At 39.5% G+C, this 20,174-nt stretch overlaps 1 protein-coding gene across 1 annotated transcript in view; it reads right to left on the bottom strand.

Moving 5' to 3' along the window:
• The window catches only part of LOC126347767 (3'(2'),5'-bisphosphate nucleotidase 1), a 37,651-nt gene that overhangs the window by 16,702 nt on the left and 775 nt on the right, over positions 1-20,174 (bottom strand). The window contains exons 2-3 of the mRNA XM_050002300.1: positions 19,902-20,111; positions 19,414-19,462 (exon numbers count right to left, since the gene is read on the bottom strand). Coding sequence (XP_049858257.1) covers positions 19,414-19,462; positions 19,902-20,111 — 259 coding nt within the window. The remainder of the gene's footprint in view (positions 1-19,413; positions 19,463-19,901; positions 20,112-20,174) is intronic.

The following is a 20,174-nucleotide window of genomic DNA, read 5'->3' as shown; positions in this document are numbered from 1 at the left end:
CAGTAGTTACCTCAGCTCAGTACAGCCGATAGAAACACAAAAAACAACCGAAAATTTAAGTTCCTAGCTTTCGGAATAAATGTTCCTTCATCAGGGAGGAGAGAGGGGAAAGAAAGGGAAGAAAGGAAAGTGGATTTAGTTACTCACAACCCAGGTTATGAAGCAACAGGGAAAGGAAAACAGGTCTTCCCTGTTTTCCTTTCCCTGTTGCTTCATAACCTGGGTTGTGAGTAACTAAATCCACTTTCCTTTCTTCCCTTTCTTTCCCCTCTCTCCTCCCTGATGAAGGAACATTTATTCCGAAAGCTAGGAACTTAAATTTTCGATTGTTTTTTGTGTTTCTATCGGCTGTACTGAGCTGAGGTAAGTACTGGCCAGCCCCTCTATCTCTTTGTTAGTAATTGTTTCACATCTTTATATGAGATTTTCCATTAATTAGGAAGGAATTTTATGTTACTTATAAACTTGAATTGGAATAAGAACAGTATGAAAGATACAAACATGTACAAAAAGGTGGAGCACTACTTTTTAGGGAATCAGTCTATATAAAAATACAAACAAAAAATTTTCAGAACTAAAGTGTAACAACCACTAAAGACTATTCACTAGAATGTGCAGTCACTAACAAACAAAGATGAAGAAATAAATACACTTAATTGAGGTGAACGGAAGGATGCTTCAGTTTTGTTTTTCTGTATGTGAATATTTTCAGCATTTAAAATTGTATAAATATCAAAGAAAATTTAGAATGTAAGAATTTAACCTATGTATACAAATTAACCGCCACCTCCACCCACCACCACCAGCCAATGAACCATGGAACCTGCCACTAGGTGCAGTGAAGACATCAGAGGATCAAGGAGGTAAAAAGACAAGGGCTCGTAGAAATCCTTGGGTGACATAAGAGATATTAAATTTGGTTGATGAAAGGAGAAAATATAAAAATGCAGTAAATGAAGCACGTAGAAAGAAGTACAAATGTCTCAAAAATGAGATCGACAGGAAGTACAAAATGGCTAAGCAGGGATGGCTAGAAAACAAAGACAAGGATGTTGATGAGTATATCACTAGGGGTAATATAGGTAGTGCCTACAGGAAAATTAGAGAGATCTTTGGAGAAAAGAGAACCACCTGCATGAATACCAAGAACTCAGATGGAAAGCCAGTCCTAAGCAAAGAAGGGAAAGCAGAAAGGTGGTTAGAATGTACAGAAAGTCTATACAAGGGCAATGTACTTGAGGGCAATATTATGGAAATGGAAGAGGGCATAGATGAAATAATGAATATGATACTGTGTGAAGAATTTGACAGTGCACTGAAAGACCTAAGTCAAAACAAGGCCCCAGTAGAAACTATTGACAGCCTTGGGAGACCCATCTACAGTGGCAGATACAGGAAAACCTCAAGGAAGAGGCACTAAAGATATCTTTAGCTATCTTCACTTTTACCGTAATAAAAAATAATCGCCACAAGCAAAGTTTAAGAAAGTTTTTTTTAAACTGATTATACACATGCACAACACAATGCCATCTTATGATAGTAAGTTACAATTGTGGTTCTCTTCCTTAAATGACGAATTCTATGTGCCTATTCTTCCTGGCAAATTGGTTAATTACATCATCAATAGAACAGTCAATGTCAGGATGAGTGTTCAAAAGAGCTAAGCCATTAAGTTCATCCTCCTCCATTGTCGACCTCACCCATGTCTTTGTATGCCGCAATGTAGAAAAACTTCTTTCTACTGTAGCAATTGGTGCAGGTAAATAAGCAAATATTTTGTACAGTGTGTGCTGTGTAAAGTAGGATAGTCGGATCTAGGACAAACAGACAACACTTGCATAACAGAATCACAATCATTAAGGGCGTTTATGCTCATTTGCTTGTATTGAAAAATCTCTCCTGCATTAGTCTCTTTTTAATCACAATGCGTGATTCTTCTTCAAAGAACAGTAGTTCAGTTTAAGCACTGATTCAATTTAGGTGCCAAACCATTACTGTCATGTTTCAGTAGTTGTGAAGGTAAAAGTATGCTGAATTTTAAATGACAAATATCTTCTTCAGCAAAACGTTCTCTCAGGTCAGTGATAATATGGTCCAGTGTTGGAATAAAAACAGTTATTTTCCAATATGTCATAGCATCATCATTATCATCGCAGTTTTCCTTCTGTCTTTGTCTTTGTCTTTGTCTGCCAGTAAGACGAGAAACACTCATCTCCACGTCTAACTCTTCTGTAACTGCCTTTGCCTCTTCAACAATACGAGCAAAGTGGCTATCAGCATTAGCTCTCATGCCATTGTACATCTTGAGCGTTGAATCTAATTTTGCTTTTGCTATCGCAAAATCCAAGCTAGGGTCTTACAAGGTTTTGCTGACTGGATATGTTACGCTCATAATGTCACACAGCGTAGAGTGATGATAAACTCGCAATTAGAGAGAGCTCGAAGGAGAATATTGGCTTGGCAGCCATTTTTCTACCCCTCCAGCACTGTGTTTCTTTAAGAACTACACTGTGTTTCTTTAAGAACTTTGCAGACTGTTCTGGGATCAGCTGCGAATTGAATAACACCATCATCTCACTCTATCCATCTTGTTTGACAATGTGACTGGAGTGAGTGTTTTAGGTGACTCTTCAATGTTGCGAACCACTTGCTAGACGCTGTAAAGAACGATACTGCTTCTTCAATAGTACCAACTGAGGTTCTCACACTTGTAACTTTGCAACAGCGAGAGACAGCGAGGTTGAACTGATTACTTTGACACGGTGCTACTTGCGTGTTGATAGTTTTCTTTTTTATTGTAGCCATGACTCCTCTCAATTCTGACATCTTAACTGAGAAAACCATCACAGCCTATAACCACGCAGTTCTCCAGTGATAGAGAAAGGGTTTCCATTCTCCTCAGAATCGTAGTACCTAATACTTCACCAGTAATGGTACATTCTTCATCTCGACACTCTTGAGGTTCATCGTCAAAGTTTCCACTACAATCCCTGTCTTTATGGATGTTAACGAAACTCAAAAATCTTTCGTGTAACTTGCTGTCATCATCAACATATCCTGCAGCTAAACTCAGTTGGGCGATGTGCACTATGTCTGTAGTCTCATCAAGGATTATGCTGTAATAACGAGAATCTTCGATTTCCTCCGTGTTCTTGATGAGATCACTGTTTCACTACATGAAGAAAGTTCGTTACAAGTAGTTTTACTTATGTAAGTGGCGTTTGCTTTGGTGGTCTCAAGGTGACATTTTAGTTGCAAGTCTCCAGAATCAGCAGTATAGGAAACAAAAGAAAAATTTGGAGTAAGAGTTAAAATCCATGGAGAACAAATAAAAACTTTGAGGTTTGCTGACGACTTTGTAATTTTGTCAGAGGCAGCAAAGGACCTGGAAGAGCAGCTCAACAGAATGGACAGGGTCTTGAAAAGAGGATGTAAGATGAACAACAAAAGCAAAACAAGGCTAATAGAATGTAGTCGAATTAAATAAGGTGATGCTGAGGGAATTAGATTAGGAAATGAGAGACAAAGTAGTACATGAGTTCGCTATTTGGGGAGCAAAATAACAGATGGTTGAAGTAGAGAGGATATAAAATGTAGACTGGCTATGGCAAGGAAAGTGTTTCTGAAGAATAGAAATGTGTTAACATCAAGTATAGATTTAAGTGTCTGCAGTAGTTATTTGGAGATGAAGAGGCTTGCACAGGATAGAGTAGGATTGAGAGCTGCATCAAACCAGTGTCTGGGCTGAAAACCACCACCACCACAACAACAGATGCAACCACAACGGAGGGGCATCTGTTTGTGGGCCAGACAAATTTGTGTTTCCTTAAGTGGGGGAGCAGCCTTTTCAGTAGCTACAGGGGCAATAGTCTGGACAACTGACTAATGCACCCTTGTAACATCAACCAAAATGGCCTTGAATTGCTGGTACTGCAAACAAATGAAAGCAAGGGGAAACTACACTTGTAATTTCACCTGATGGCATGCAGCTCTACTGTATGGTTAAATGACAAAGGCATCCTCTTGGTTGAAATATTCTGGAGGTAAAATAGTTCCCCATTTGGATCTCAAGGCAGTGACTGCTCAGAAGGATGTTGTTACCAGGAGAAAGAAGACTGGCATTCTATGGATCTGAGAGTGGAATGTTAGATCCTTTAACTGGAGAGCTACAATAGAACATTTAAAAACGGCAATGGGAAGTCAGATATAGTGGGAATTAGTGAAGTTCTGTGGCAGGAGGAAAATGACTTCTGGGCAGGTGAATACAGGGTTATAAACACAAATCATATAGGGGTAATGCAGCAGTAGTTATAACAACAGGTAAGAAAATAGGAGTGCAGGTAAGCTACTATGAACAGCACAGTGATGCATTATTGCAGCCAAGATAAACACAAAGCCCACACCCTCCACAATAGTACATGCTCATAAGTCAAAACAGTTCTGCAATTGATGAAGAGATTGAAGAAATGTATGAAATAACAGCAACTATCCACATAGCTAATGTTGAAGAACATTTAATTGTGATGGAAGATTTGAATTCAATAGTAGGGGAAGAGAGAGGGGGAAAAACAGTAGTTGAATAAGGACTGTGGGAAAGAAATGAAAGAGGAATCCACCTGTCAGAGTTCTGTACAGAGCATAATTTAATCATCACTAACACTTGGTTTAAGAATCGTGAAAGGAGACTGTACATATGGAAGAGACCTGGAAACACCGGAAGATTTCAGATTGACTGTATAATAATAAGCCAGTGATTTCAGAACAAGATTTTAAATTTTAAGACATTCTCAGGGATAGTTGTGAACTTTGTCCATAATTTATTGATTATGATACACAGATTAAAACTGAAGAAATTGGAAAAAGATAGGAAATTAAGGAGGTGGGACCTACATAAGGTGAAAGAACCAGAGGTGGTTGAGAGTTTCAGAGGGTCCACTATGCAATGACTGACAAACACAGGGAAAAGGATTATAGTAGAAGAAGAACATGTAGCTTTGATAGATGAAATACTGAATGAAGGCAGTAGAGGATCAAATCTTGGTAAAAAGATAAGGCCTAGCAGAAACCCTTGAATATCACAGGATAAGATGAATTTAACTGACAAAAGGAGACAAAATTTGTAAAAATGCAGTAAATGAAGCAGGTGAAAGGAAATAAAAATGTCTAAAAATTGAGATTGACGGGAAGTGCAAAATGACTAAGCTGATGTGGGTAGAGGACAAATGTAAAGATTTAGAAGCATATATCACCAGGGTAATTATAGATACCACATACAGGAAAATTAAAAAGGCCTTTGGAGTAAAGAGAAGCAGCTCTATGAATATCACAAGCTCAGACAGAAAATCAGTCCTAAGGAAACAAGGGAAAGTTTAAATGTGGAAGGAGTATACAGTGGTTCTATACAAGGAAGATGTACTTGGGGCAGTATTATAGAAGTGGAAGAGGACAGAACTACTGACAGCTTTGGGAGTGCCAGCCATGACAAAATTCTTCCACCTGGTTTCCAAGATATATGAGACAAGCAAAATACCCTCAAACTAAAAGAGAACACAATAATTCCAATTACAAAGAAAGCAGCGGCTGACAGGTGTGAATATTATTGAACAATCAGTTTAATATGTCATGGCTGCAAAATACTAATGTGAACTCTCTACAGGAGAATGGAAAAACCGGTAGAAGTTGACCTTGGGGAAGATCAGTTTGGATTCCAGAGATATGTAGGAACATGTGAGGCAATACTGATCCTAGGACTTACCTTAGAATCCAGATTAAGGAAAGGAAAATCAACATTTATAGCATTTGTAGACTTAGAGAATGCTTTTGATAATGTTGACTGGATTACTGAAATTCTGAAAGTAGCGGGTATAAAATATAAGGAGCAAAAGGCTATTTACAAATTGTACAGAAGCCAGATGGCAGAGTTGAGAGGCATGAAAGGGACGCAGTGCTTGACAAAGGAGTGAGGTACGGTTGTAGCCGATCCCCGATGTTCTTGAATCTGTACACTGAGGAAGCAGTAAAGGAAACATAAGAAAAATTTTGATTGGGAATTAAATTTCAGGAAAAGAAATAAAAACTTTTGGGATTTGCCGATGACATTGTAATTGTGTCAGAGGCACCAAAGAACTTGGAAATCAGTTGAATGGAATGGGGAGGGTATGAAAGGAGGATATAAGATGAACATCAACAAAAGCAGAACAAAAACAATGGACAGTAGTTGAATTAAATATGATGATGCAGACGGAATTATATTAGGAAATGAAACACTTGCAGTAGTGGATGATTTTGTTATCTGAACAGCAGAATACCTGATGGTTATCCCACTCCTTTGTCAAGCACACGCGCACACGCACACGCACACGCACACACCAATATCCCAGATTTTTCTCGGAATTCCTGGTTAGAAACACACTTTTCCTCAGTGAAAATACACTTTTTTCTGGGTGTAGATACACTATACCCAGGGCGAACGTACATTTTCTACGTGTTAAGTGACAGTATACTTTCCCTTAGATCAATAAAACTTTTCAATCCTTTGAATGGTAAAGGTTTTATAGACAAGGATGGAACTTCCTGGCACTTTATGATATGAAACCAGCAAAAAACTATGAATTTTGGAAAGACCTCTGATGTACAGAAACATGTAAACTGCATATTTTCTTATTATGAAAGTATAAATACTAATACACCATGATATCTTCCGAAGCACTGAAACTGATATTCACTGCAGGATGCCAAACGGGGCTCACCTCATATGATCTCATCGGCCAATGGCAGCAGATATTCAGTGCATAGGACATATGATGTAGTCAGCCAGTACAGTAGGAACACTGTTAAGTAGCGCAAAAACATACACAGGAAAAAATTAATGGTTTGAATTAATGTACATGTAGTATAGCTACAAGAAAAGCTAGGCTTCCACATATAATATTGCCCTTTTTTAGTGTGTGCTAGCCTATGAGATGTATCAAAGTCAAAAGCCAGTAAAATTTTAAATAATGACAGAAATAACTGGTCTTCTGGGCCTGAAATATTTCTAAGTGGCTGGTCTACAGAGTGTTCAGTTAGATTGAGAGTTAAACAGTCCGTGATTTATGAAATTCATTGCACACTCTCATACATAACATAATTCAACTAGCGTAAAAGGAAATTTACTTTGAAATTAACACTTCTTCAGGCACCATTCGCAATACAGGGTGATTCAAAAGTCCCTTGACAGTTCCTTGAAACTGCTAACCACTGTCTCTTATTTTTTGGAGATACTCCTGAAGAATGCTCACAGATGCAGGAAGAATAGCCATTGTTTTGACTTGACTGACAGGGATGACCTACAATGAGGTCCAACAGGATTTCCTGATGAAGGTTAGAAAGTCAGGTCTATCTAGGCAAACTATCAGGGATTTAGCGAATAAGTTCAAAAGAACAGGAAGTGTTGCTAATAAGAAAATATTCTGGGAGGCCAGTAATGTCACCAGAGACCATAAATGTCATACAGAACGCTATCAACCACAGGCCAACCGCTTCAATGTGACAGCTCAGTAGGGAGCTAGATGTCCTGCAAATGACTGTAGTGGACACTGAGATTCATGCTGAATAAACATGCATACCACATCCAGATTATGCATCACCTTGACCCTGAAGACACTGTTGCTCGTGCTGCCATGTGTTCGGACCTGCTATAAGCAATCAAAGATGCAAATCTAATGGAAAACAATTTGTTCAGTGATGAAACCACATTTCACACATGTGGCAAGATGAATAGGTATGACTGTTGCATTTGAGTGGATGAATAGCCAAATGCAGTTCACAGTTGGAAACAGTGCAAGACTAAAGCGAATGTGTGGTTGGGAGTAACCAAAACAAAGGTAAACAGCTCGGACCTTTCATTTTTGTCAAAAAGACAATTACAGGAACAATTTACCTAGACATGCTTCAAGAGTATCTGGAACCAAAACTGGAGCAGATGGAAAAAAAAAAAAGACTCTTGTTTTCCAACAAGAGGGCGCACCTCTGCACTTCGCAATCACTGGTCGTGATTACTTTGACGTAACATTTCCTCATTGGTGGATTTGCTGTGCATCACCTACACTAAGGACTCCCCACTCTTATGACTTGTAGCCTTTGCACTTTTTTGTTTGGGTTTTAGAAAGTCAAAGGTGTACCAGGTAAAGATTAATAGCCTAGGCCAGTTGATACAGGGAATAATTCATGCAGCAGAAGCAATGACACAAGACATATTGGCGACCACCTAGTAACAAAATCAAAACCGCATGAGAAGTGATAAAGAGTGAGACTGGTGCAAATTGCCCCAGTATGTCCCAAAACATTGTTCTCAATAATGAAGATAGACAGGTACAAAAACAAAATACTGTGGCAAAAATTTTCAATGAGCATTTTCTAAGTGTTGTTGACAAAGCAGGACAAAATGCCTCCTCAGGAGAAACATTAAAAATACTGCAAGGTCATTTCACAAACTCTATAGAGCAGATAGGTATAGCCCCTATAACAGTACAGGAAGTAAGAAAAACCATTATTTCTTTAAAAGAAAAAAATTCAACTGCTGTTGAGGACATCTCTAGCAAAACTGCTAAAAGCCTGCTGCAATGAGTTCAGTGAAGTCCGAGTTCAGTGAAGTCCTAGCTCAAATATTCAGTGCCTCTCTCAAGCAAGGTATCTTCCCTGCAAGGATGAAATATGCTATTGTTAAAGCCCATCTACAAAGTGGCAATGCCTCAGATGTTACAAACTGTCGGCCTCTCTCTCTTTTGACTACATTTTCTAACGCTATCGAAATGTTAATATATGCCAGAATAGTCACTCACCTAGAAAAACAAGCAATATTTAGTAAAAACCAGTTTGCATTCAGAGAAGGTATCTCCACAACCAAAGCAATATTTTCGCTTATGAATAATGTTTTGGTGGCGGTGGGTAGTGTTTAACATCCCGTTGACAACGAGGTCATTAGAGACGGAGCGCAAGCTCGGGTTAGGGAAGGAGTGGGAAGGAAATCGGCCGTGCCCTTTCAAAGGAACCATCCCAGCATTTGCATGAAACAATTTAGAGAAATAACGGAAAACCTAAATCAGGATGGCTGGAGACTGGATTGAAAATGTTTTGGAATGCCTCGATAAAAAGACATTGCCTGTGGGCATATTTTGCGATCTGTCTAAAGCCTTTGACTGTGTTAGTCATAGAATACTTACAGAGAAAGCATGCCACTATGGACTCCAGAGGACAAATGGGCAACTGTCTCAAATCCTATCTACAGGGCAGACAACAGAAAACAGTGCTAGATGGTAACAATAGTCACATAGGAGGAGTAGAGTCTGACTGGGGAACAGTAAAATATGGAGTTCCACAATGTTCTGTCCTTGGTCCCCTGTTATTCCTCATATATATATATATCAATGAGCTACCATTGTCCTCAAACAAAGCAAGCAATTTTACAATGTTTGCAGATGACACAAGTATTGTGACAGACAGTGAGATACCCTCTGATCTAGAATTAAATGCCAACCATTTACTTGAGGATGTTCTGAACTGGTTCACAGTAAATTCTGTATCAATAAACCTAAGCAAAACTAATTATATTCATTTCCATTCTGGTCACAAAAGTCCACGGGAAATAAACATTATACATTAGAGCTAGCAGATAAAAAGAGCAGATTGTTTGAAATTCTTGGGCATATATATAGATACCAGGCTTAACCGGGAACAGCACATCCACCAACCCTGAAAAGGCTCAGCTCAGCAACATTTGCCATTCATATAATCGCCAAAATCAGAGAAATCGATGTCTCAAAATCTGCTTACTTTGGCTACTTTCATTCACTTAAGTGTTATGGAATAATCTTCTGGGCAATTCACCACTAACAAAATAGGTTTTTACAAGTCAGAAAAAGGTTGTCCGAATTTCGTGTGGAGTGCCTCCAAGAATCTCATGTCGCAATCTTTTTAAGCAAATAGGGATCCTAACCACGACTTCACAATATATCTTTTCAACCATGGCATTCATGCTTCACAATTCTTCTCAATATGAAACAAATTAAATGTACCGTCACCATAACATAAAGAGGAATATACACTATAACCTGAAAAATCTGTCCCTGGTACAAAAATGTGTGAAATACACAAGCACAAAAATCTTCAATGCACTTCCAAGTAATATACAAGGCGTGACAATAAAGTAATGAGACTGATTTTCTTTGCAAGATGTGTAACCCCGTAGGCTTACGTAGGCACAATATCTTTGACCTTGGTCTATAAGCTGCTTCTAGTCCAAGCGACACATCGATGCAACTACTCAGTCGTGAGTTGTGCTGTAATAAGTTAACAGAAATGGAACCACATAATATTGAACAAAGGTATGCCATTTCTTTTTGCGTTAAATTGGGTGAAAATGCAACAACTACTTACGGTAAGCTTCAGAAGGCTTCTGGTGAGGAGGTTATGTCAAGAGCTCAAGTTTTTCGTTGGCAAAAAATGATTAGTGAAGACAGAACGAATGTTGAAGATGAAGACCACAGTGGACGGCCATCAACCTCATGGACGGATGTCAACTTGGCCAGGGTGCATGAACTTGTATGGCCTGATCGAAGATTATCTGTGAAAATGATTGCAGAAGAACTGAACATCAATCGTGAAACGGTTCATCTAATAATAACTGAAGATCTTGGTATGAGAAAGATTGGATTCTGCATCACGATAATGCGCCATCCCATACTGTTCTGTCAGTAAAGCAATTTTTAACCTCAAAACAAATTTCAGTACTATCACAGTCACCTTATTCACCAGATATCACTCCGTGTGACTTTTTTCTATTTCCAAGAGTCAAAATGGGGGTCAAGGGATACCATTTTCAAACAACACAAGATGCCCAAAAAGCTGTGAGGAGGGTCCTGGAGTATATTACAGAAGATGAGTTCCAGAAACGTTGCCATCAATGGCAGAAGCACTGGAAAAAATGTGTGCAATCAGAAGGAAACTACTTTGAAGGAGACAACATTAAACTTGACTAAAACGGTAAGCAACATTTTTTTCCACATCAGTCTCATTACTTTATTGTCCCACCATGTAAAGTGCTTACGAGATTAAAAAGTACTGTTTAAAAATAAGCTAAAGGAGTTCTCGCTAGAAAAAAAGTTTATATTCTCTAGAAGAATTCTATAGCAGTGACAGCTAACTTTATTTATATTATTATTTATTCCTGCCTCAATATATCTTGCTGTGTTAATCAGATTAATTGGTGATCTTTAAAAAATTGTTTGGACAAAATCAGAATGTTGTATCTGGAACTCTTCTTGTGAGTGTAATTTTACCCTACCGATTATGTTTCCAACTTGTATTATTAATCTTTGTTTATTGTGCTTATGGAAACTAATGTAACAATGAACCAAATGTTTTTAACTTGTTCCACATCCATGCGTTAACACACAGAACTGGATCTATGCAATATGTATTGCAATAAACAATAAAATAGATTTGCATTGTCACCATACTGAAATGTTTCAATGTTTGTTCCCAATGTGGTGTGTAATGAAGTTTAACTTCCATTTTGAGAATAAACATGTTTTCCTCCAAAATGTCAAGGGACTTTTGAATAACCATGTATTTTGCCGCAACCTATTAGAAATTTAAACAATTGTGACATCACCCTCATTGAAAACAGTTTGATGTCACAAAGTATTGGAAAGTCTTCGTGCTAAAGGCTTTGACACATTTTGCTGTCACAGACACTTTTATGTGCACTGTGTTTTGTTGCTGTTAATGATACGTTTCTATGCAACTCAAGTTTCATTTTGATGTTATTCTTCATTTATGTTTTATTGCTGCATTATTATTCTGCAGTAGTGGGCTTAAGTAAAAATTCTTTGTTAGCATACCATTTCTTACCACTCAAAATTACAAAAAAATTAACTGGAAACTGAAACAATGAAAAATTTTGGAATTCTAAAAAACTACCAAGTTTTTCCCAGATGAAAAAATTTCCAAATTTTCACAGGCGTCCCGTTTGTCCCAAGGCATATACATCCTGAGAGAGGATATAGAATGTAGACTAGCAATGGCTAGAAAAGCGTTTCTGAAGAAGTGAAATTTGTTAACTTAAATAGTCTTTTATCAATGTATTTGTATGAAGTGTAACTATGTATGGAAGTGAAATATGGGCTACAAACAGTTCACACAAGAAGAAAATAGAAACTTCTGAAATGTTGAGCTACAGAAGAATGTTGAAGATTTGATTGGTAATCATGCAAGTAATGAGGTACTGGATAGACTTGGGAAGAAAAGAAATTTGTGGAACAACCTGGCTAGAAGAAGGGATTGGTTGATAGAGCACTTTCTGAGACATCAAGGGATCACCAATTTATTATTGGAGGGAACTGTGGAAGGTAAAAATTGTAGAGGGTGACCAAGGGATGAATATAGTAAGCAGATTCAGAAGAATATAGGTTGTAGAAGTTATTCAGAGATGATGAGGCTTCCACAGGATAGAATAGCACGAAAAGCAGCATCAAACCAGTCTTCAGGCTGAAGACAACAACTACAACAACAACATGCTGTAAAAAAAAAAAAAAAAAAAAAAAAAAAATTAAGCCTCATCTGTTGGAGTACTAACAGAAAAAACTGCTATTGTCTTGAATGTGTACGAATTTCCTAACAGAAAAGATCCTGATCTTCTTCTATGGAAACTCCAAGTCACTGGGAAAACAGTAGTTCTCTGAAGAGATTTTCTGAGCCAGAGCCCATAGAGAGAAAAGTTTTTAAAAATTATAAAAACGTGACTATTGTGTGACTAAGTTCTTAAACAAATAAAACAAAGCTAGTTCCACTACACTCCTTGGTCACATGTGTGTAAACAAGTACAAGTGGATATTAGAAAAACTCTGTACACTTTCCCAACGATCTGTTGCCATCTTGAGTCGTTGGATATTCTACCTGATACTAGCTTCACTCTTGCACAATAATTCGACAGTGTGACTCGTTATCTTCGTCAGGTGCTACCTGAAACTGCCTGTAGAGTGGAACAAGTTCAGTATTCATATCTACGGCCTTTTTCCTCTATGGTACACTCCCACTAGTAGCATCCTTTGGCGTTCCCTCTTCAATCCAGTGCGGCTGTCTGTGTGCTGGCATTTCATTTATGATCAGAAGATCCAGGTGTTCTCTCTTCGGTTCATTCCCACTAGAAACATTCTTTGGTGTTTCTTCTTTAGCCCAGTGCACCAGGCCAAGCACTGGTGCACCCGTTTGCGTGTTGGCATTCTGTTCTTGGTCTGGTGTGGTTCTGTGTGTTCCCTGTACTGTCTGCTCACACTAGAAGCATCCTGCGACATTCCAGCTTTTCTCTGGGTTTGTTCCTCATGACCAGATCCTCAGTTCTTCTGTCTGTGGAATTCTGCTGCCCCCCGCCCCAATTGCATTTTCAGCAATTCCAGTGCGGTACCCAAAGCCACGATTCGTTATGTCTTCTATCACCATTGTCTCTATAGACTCTCTTATAACTAAGCACACTGTCCCAGTATCTGGAAGTTTGTGCCAGAACCTCATCTGATCATAGTCCTTGGTATGACAGGGTTTCAGATAGTGCTTGACTGTGGCTGATTTAGTTGCCAGTCTTAGTCGGGTGTACCTCTGATGTTCTTTACATCTGATGTCCACTGTCCTAGTTGTCTGGCCAATAAATGACATGTCAAAATGGTGAGGTATTTCATTCAGTCCTGTTTTTCAAAAAGCCGCGTCATCTTTCTCGTTTTCCCAGTAGTCCTCTTATTTAGGTAGGTGGACAGAACACACAACCTGATGTTATGCTTCCTGAGAGTTCTGCTGATTTTGGCAGAGGGAGATCCTGCACACGCCTGGTACGCCATAGTCTTTGCCTAATCTTGTCGTCCTCCTAGACTGTGTGGCGGAATGGCTCGTATAAGGACCTTCTGAATCTGTCTGGTTGTGTATCTCTCCTTGCAGAACACTGATTGTAGATGCCATATCTCTTCTGCCAAACTATCTAGATTTGACAAGGTGTGAGTCCTATGGACCAAGGTCTTGAGAACTCCATTCTTCTGTGGTGGGCAGTGACAGCTGCTGGCTTGCAGGCATATATAAGCATGTGTAGGTTTGTGATATACACTGTGTCCAAGTAACCAATTGCTCTCTTTTTGACAAGGACATCCAGAAACAGAAACTGGTCATTGTTTTCCAGTTCCATAGTGAACTTCATAATTGGGTGGCGTGAGATGAGATGTTCCAGAAACTCACTGAATATTTACCTACCATGAAGGCAGATCACGAAGTTATCAACTACATACCAGAAGAACCATATGTGTTTACATTCACCCGTCTCCAATGCCCCCTCTTCAAATCTCTTCATGAGCATATTGGCAATCACTGGAGACAGCGAACTGCTCGTAATATTGATGCCCATTCAGAAAGTAAGCTGAGGTCAGTATATGCCTAAACAGGTGGATCATCATCAAATCTCTCTTCAGCTAGTTCCAATTAGTCTATCAGTGGCACCCTAGTGAACGGCAGTACCACATCAAAACTGAATCTTATATCAGATTCTGTGATATGTAGATGCTTGAGACACTGCAAGAAGTCCTCCAAATTGTGGTTTTGGCAAGTACACTTCCCCACACGCGGAAAAAGTAGTCTAGGTGGATCTGGCGCTATCAATCGTAGTTGTTTGATGACCTTGTCATGCATAATGGTTTCCCTCAAAGGAGCCCTAGTCTTCTCACCCTCTTTGTCTAAGGTCACATTCCAAAAGTCTGTACACAGGGTCCTCCTGAAGTTGATGCACTTTCTCATCATATTCAGCCTTGTGCAAAATGACGGTAGAGTTCCTTTTGACTGCTGGAAACACCACAATGCTGCTGTCTTCTTGGAGCATCTTGAGTGCAAGTCTACCATTGCTTGAGATGTTCAGTTTTGAGGGCTTTGTCTTGGTGAGTACTCTGGAGGTATCCTGGATAATTTCTTCTGCCACATTTGGTGGAACTGTGTTAGTTACTTCCTCCACTGCACTGATGAAACCTGAAATGGGCACATTTCTAGGACTTGTATGTAGTAGAAGCACCTGAGGAGTACCTTCAAAGTAGTGTCATCAGACAGCTTGCCACTCAGGTTAAACACAGTGCAGCTGCCCTCCAATTGCTGTGCTTTTTTACTCATGTCGCCAAACTTCGCAGACTGACATACTGAGGCATTCTTCTTGGCACATTTCACTAGAGGTCAAGAGGCACTGTCTACTCTGCCAATCTACAGCTGCTAAGGAGGCTGCCACGTACAGGAGAAGGTGTAAAAGCTCCCTGGCTATCACGTCTAGCCTGGGGTGAATATCTCAAATCCTCCCTTCTCACAAGTGCCATGGTGAAAACTGGTACTACATCTCCATCTTGATAACTCAGCATAAAACAGAGAGAACCCAGCATTCTCCCTTTCCTCTGTCAAAGCTCATCCAGCTTCCTGATGTTTCAGTACATCTCAGCTACAGCTACATGTAGGGTGACTATTATTGAACTATATGAAATAAAACCATCAGAACTTCTGAACAGTTTGTGTTAGGATGTTCAAACTGCACTGTTGACTATGGGGCATCATGGGAATTAGTATGCGTATGCATGGTTTGATTTAGCGACGAAGCCCACTTTCATTTGGATGGGTTCGTCAATAAGCAAAATTGGCATATTTGAGGGACTGACAATCTGCATTTCACAAATGAGAAGTCTCTTCCCCTCAAGAGGTGACTGTGTGATGTGCTATGTCCAGTCACAGAATAATTGGTGCGATATTCCTTAAGGGCATGGTGACTACTGAATGGTATTTGAAGGTTTTGGATGATGATTTTATCCACATTATCCAAAGTGACCCTAATTTCGACAAGATGTGGTTCATGCAAGATGGAAGTTCAACTCCATCAAAGCAGGAAAGTGTTTTGATGCCCTGGAGGAGCACTTGGGGACCACATTCTGGGTCTGGGGTACCTATAGACCACTGGCATGGTCCTTGATTGGCCACCATATTCTCCGGATCTGAACACGTGCGACTCCTTTTTGTAGGTCCATACTAAATAAAAGGTGTACAGCAATAACCCCAAAACCATTTCTGAGCTGAGAACAGCCATTGCAGAGGTCATCGACAGCACTGATGCTCCGACACTTCAGTGGGTCACTATTTGTCTGCAGCACATCATAGCCAATAGCGGCAATCAAAACATCGGTAGTGATGTTAACATAAAGTGTGCGCCCTCTGCAGTTTGCAACTAATTTATGTTGTTGTTTACCCTCCCTCACTCATGTAGATCAATAATTGTCACTCTGTATACACTCCACAAGCTGCTGTATGATGCATGGTAGACGGGGGGTACCTTTTACCACAACAAGTCATTTCCTGTTTCTACTCTCAAATAGAGCAAGGGAAAAGCAACTGTCTATACGCCTCCACACTAAACCTGATTTCTCTTATTTTATTGTCGTGGTCCTTATGTGGAATGTGTCTCGGCAGCAGTAGAATCATTCAGCAGTCAATTTTAATTGCTAGTTTTCTACATTTTCTCAATAGTGTGCCTCGAAAAGAGATCACCTTCCTTCCAGGGATTCCCATTTGAGTTCCTGCTGTTGTTCGAACCTATTGGTAACAAATCTAGCAGCATGCATGTGAATTGCTTCAGTATCTTCCTTTCATGTGACTTGATAGGAATCACAAACACTTGAGCAGTACTAAAGAACGGGTGGCATTACGCCTTTACAGCTGAATCACACTTTCCTAAAATTCTTCCCATAAATTGAAGTCGACCACCCATCTTCTCTACTGCAATCCTTACATGCTCATTAATTTCATATAATTTTGCAATATTATGTCTAGATATTCAGCTGATGTGACCGTGTCAAGCAGCACAATACTAAAGTTGTATTTGAACACTACGGAATTGTTTTTCCTACTTATCAGCACTAGCTTGCATTTTCCTACATTCACAGCTAGGTGTCATTCTTCACAAATACTAGAATTTTTGTCTAAGTCATTTTGTATCCTCCTACAGTCACTCAACAGCATTATCAGCACACAGCTACAGACTGCTGCTCACCCTGTCCATCAGATCATTAATATACCTTGCCAATGTGAAATGTGACACTGCCCAAACAACTAGACAGTGGACATATGGTGCAAAGAACATCAGAGGTATGCCTAACTAAGACAAGCAACTATATCAGCCACTATCGAGCACTGTCTGGAACTCAACCATTCCATGAAATATGAGTGAACAAGGGTTCTGGCACAGAACCCCCCAGATACTGGAACAGTATTATAAGTTTAGTCTATAGAGATAACAGTGATGGAAAATCTAATGAATCATGACACTGGGTACCAACACAGTAGAGCTGGGATCCTGCACTGGACTTGTTGATAATGCAACGGGGGCAGCTGCAGAACTCTACAAACAGCAGTGAGGGTGTGCACACCAGGAACGAACCCCATACAAAGCATCAGGTACACTTGCCTGAAGATGGAATGTCACAGGACACTTCTAGCAGGAGCGGACCACAAAGGGAACACACAGAACCACACCAGATTGAGAAAGGAATGCCACCATGCAAAATGGGTGCACTGGACCGAGCATGAAACACTAGCACTTGGCCTGGGGCCTGGCACACTGGACCAAAGAGGGAATGCCAAAGAAAGTTTCTAGTGGGAGGGCAGAGGGAACACCTGGACTGTTTCTGACCATAAAAGGAATGCCAGTGCACAGACAGGCACACTGGACCAAAAAAAGGAATGCCAAAGGATGCTGCTGGCAGGAGCAGACAACAGGTTGAATGTCTGGAACCAACCACGGACAGAAGATGGTGGTGGTGGTTTGTGTTTAACGTCCCGTCGACAACGAGGTCATTAGAGACGGAGCGCAAGCTCGGGTTAGGGAAGGATTGGAAAGGAAATGGGCCGTGCCCTTTCAAAGGAACCATCCCGGCATTTGCCTGAAACAATTTAGGGAAATCACGGAAAACCTAAATCAGGATGGCCGGAGACGGGATTGAACCGTCGTCCTCCCGAATGCGAGTCCAGTGGGCTAACCACTGCGCCACCCCGCTCGGTCGCGGACAGAAGAGACTCTAGGTACATATACTCAAACCATTCAACTCAACAAACAGTCTCGGGTAGCACTTGGTGAATATGAGTCAAACTGTAGAAATATCATGCAAGAACGAGACTGATATCTGGCAAAATACCCAACATTGCAGGACATCATTAGAAAACTTTGATATAGCCTGTACCGATTATTTTTCACAGTTATCAATAATATCTTTCAATCAAATTTCATCCAGTGAGGAAAATTTAACCATAAAAGGAGTTGAAGTCAGTATCTTAATTAGCAAATCAATCTGGGAGAAAGTATAAAACTATTCAGATACCAATGTGAAGGTTGATAAGGTTTTTTTTATTATTAAACATTTTTTTAAAAAAAATAATGATGGTTGCCATGACAGACTGATCACCAGACTAACCTGACGCCATGATTACGTTAGAAGGTCACAGCCAACGAACGTATATGGCAATCTTATTTTATAATTTTTAATATGTTTGAGGTATCAATAACAAGAAACCTCCACCCATAACCATTATACTCTTGTCACAGTCCTAATACTCGGTATTTTAGGTACACTTTGAGTGGATATCATCATAGTGATTATACTGGTTGATACTGTCACTATCTAAAACCGAATAGTTGTATTCTACAGTACTTCCTACACTCTGTAACTGAATGAAGTACTGTGTTCATAAAGACACTGGCCTCAAATTAGGAAGGTGTGTGTGTGTGTGTGTGTGTGTATCCAAGATCATTGTAGAGTTATCCAATTATCCTTGGATGAATAAACAACTACTACTACTACTACTACTACTACTACTACTACTACCACCACAACAACCTATTTGTTATATGCAGCAACTGGTGTTTTCCCTCAGCAATTAAAACTGCAAAAATAGTACACACACACACACACACACACATATATATATATATATATATATATATAAAGAAGGGGGGGGGGGTTCACTCATTTTTTTGAGAACTGCTGAAGAAGTGTTCCTCCCACAACTGACTATAAACTGGGACTTCCAGGTATATTAAAACTGTTTTCTAAACCAGGACTTGAACCCCTGTTTGAGTCCTCATTCGACACACCGTTTCAATCTGCCCTACACTACACTGCAGAGTGAAAGACGCATTCCAAAGAACATTATTATTTCTAAGTGTCACAAATGCTTGCAACCACAGCACTCAACTGAAACTGTTACTTTCAATCCGATAAACCATGTCTTCAACTGCAAGTGCAAGTCTTCGATTTAAGTCATACATGACAACAGGAGAGAAGTCACAAAAATTATAGATGTAGTTAAGTTGGAAAGGTTACAAACCTTGTGTGTACTCTGATGTTCCATCCAAAGGATCAACCCAAATCACAACCTGCAAAGTGTACAACATGATTTATTAGTAACAAATTTTTCTGACTGTTCTGATGTAATTTTCAGAGTGTCAAAAACTACAGCTCAACCAGGCAAAGTGTGCCCTGGGGGAAAAACAGTGAAGTCTGAAATTATCAAAACCGAAGTGCTGCACAAACAGCATGTATTTGTCCCTCAATTACGCACATTAATTCTTTGTAAAAGAGAATAATATTTGCTCTATGTGATAGCCTTTCATTTTTTCTTTTACCGTGAGTAAATAAATAGCTTTCTCATTTGTGATGAAGAGGAAGAACAAAAATTTATGTCATCACCAGGCACATACTACATTTGGTATAGCTGACAACACGAACATTTTAGTGCATTTTCAAGATTAAGAGCATGAAATTTAACACATGTAATCTATGATATCACTATTTAATAACAAGATTGCTTCTTACATCCTTTTCAGAAACATTTTGCAGTTCCTTTGGGCACGTTTGTTTTAGAACCTCTTGGTTACTATCAGTCACAAGCCAATCTGAGGGCACTTCACAAGTTGACGAACCTTCTTCACCAATAATGGTGACTGCTGGAAACTGCTGTGATAGAGAGGAAATGATGCACCGCTGTGCAGATCTATCAGCTTCAGTTTGCAAATCATTTTTGCCCTGCAAATTATGTTGTCGTTAGATAAACTACGAGCAAACGATTTCTTTTTTTCTAAGTTATAA

The sequence above is a fragment of the Schistocerca gregaria genome, chromosome 1 (assembly GCF_023897955.1).
Source record: "Schistocerca gregaria isolate iqSchGreg1 chromosome 1, iqSchGreg1.2, whole genome shotgun sequence".
NCBI lineage: Eukaryota > Metazoa > Arthropoda > Insecta > Orthoptera > Acrididae > Schistocerca > Schistocerca gregaria.
The sequence above is the reverse complement of the archived record's forward strand: the minus strand, read 5'-3'. Positions and strand labels throughout refer to the sequence as shown.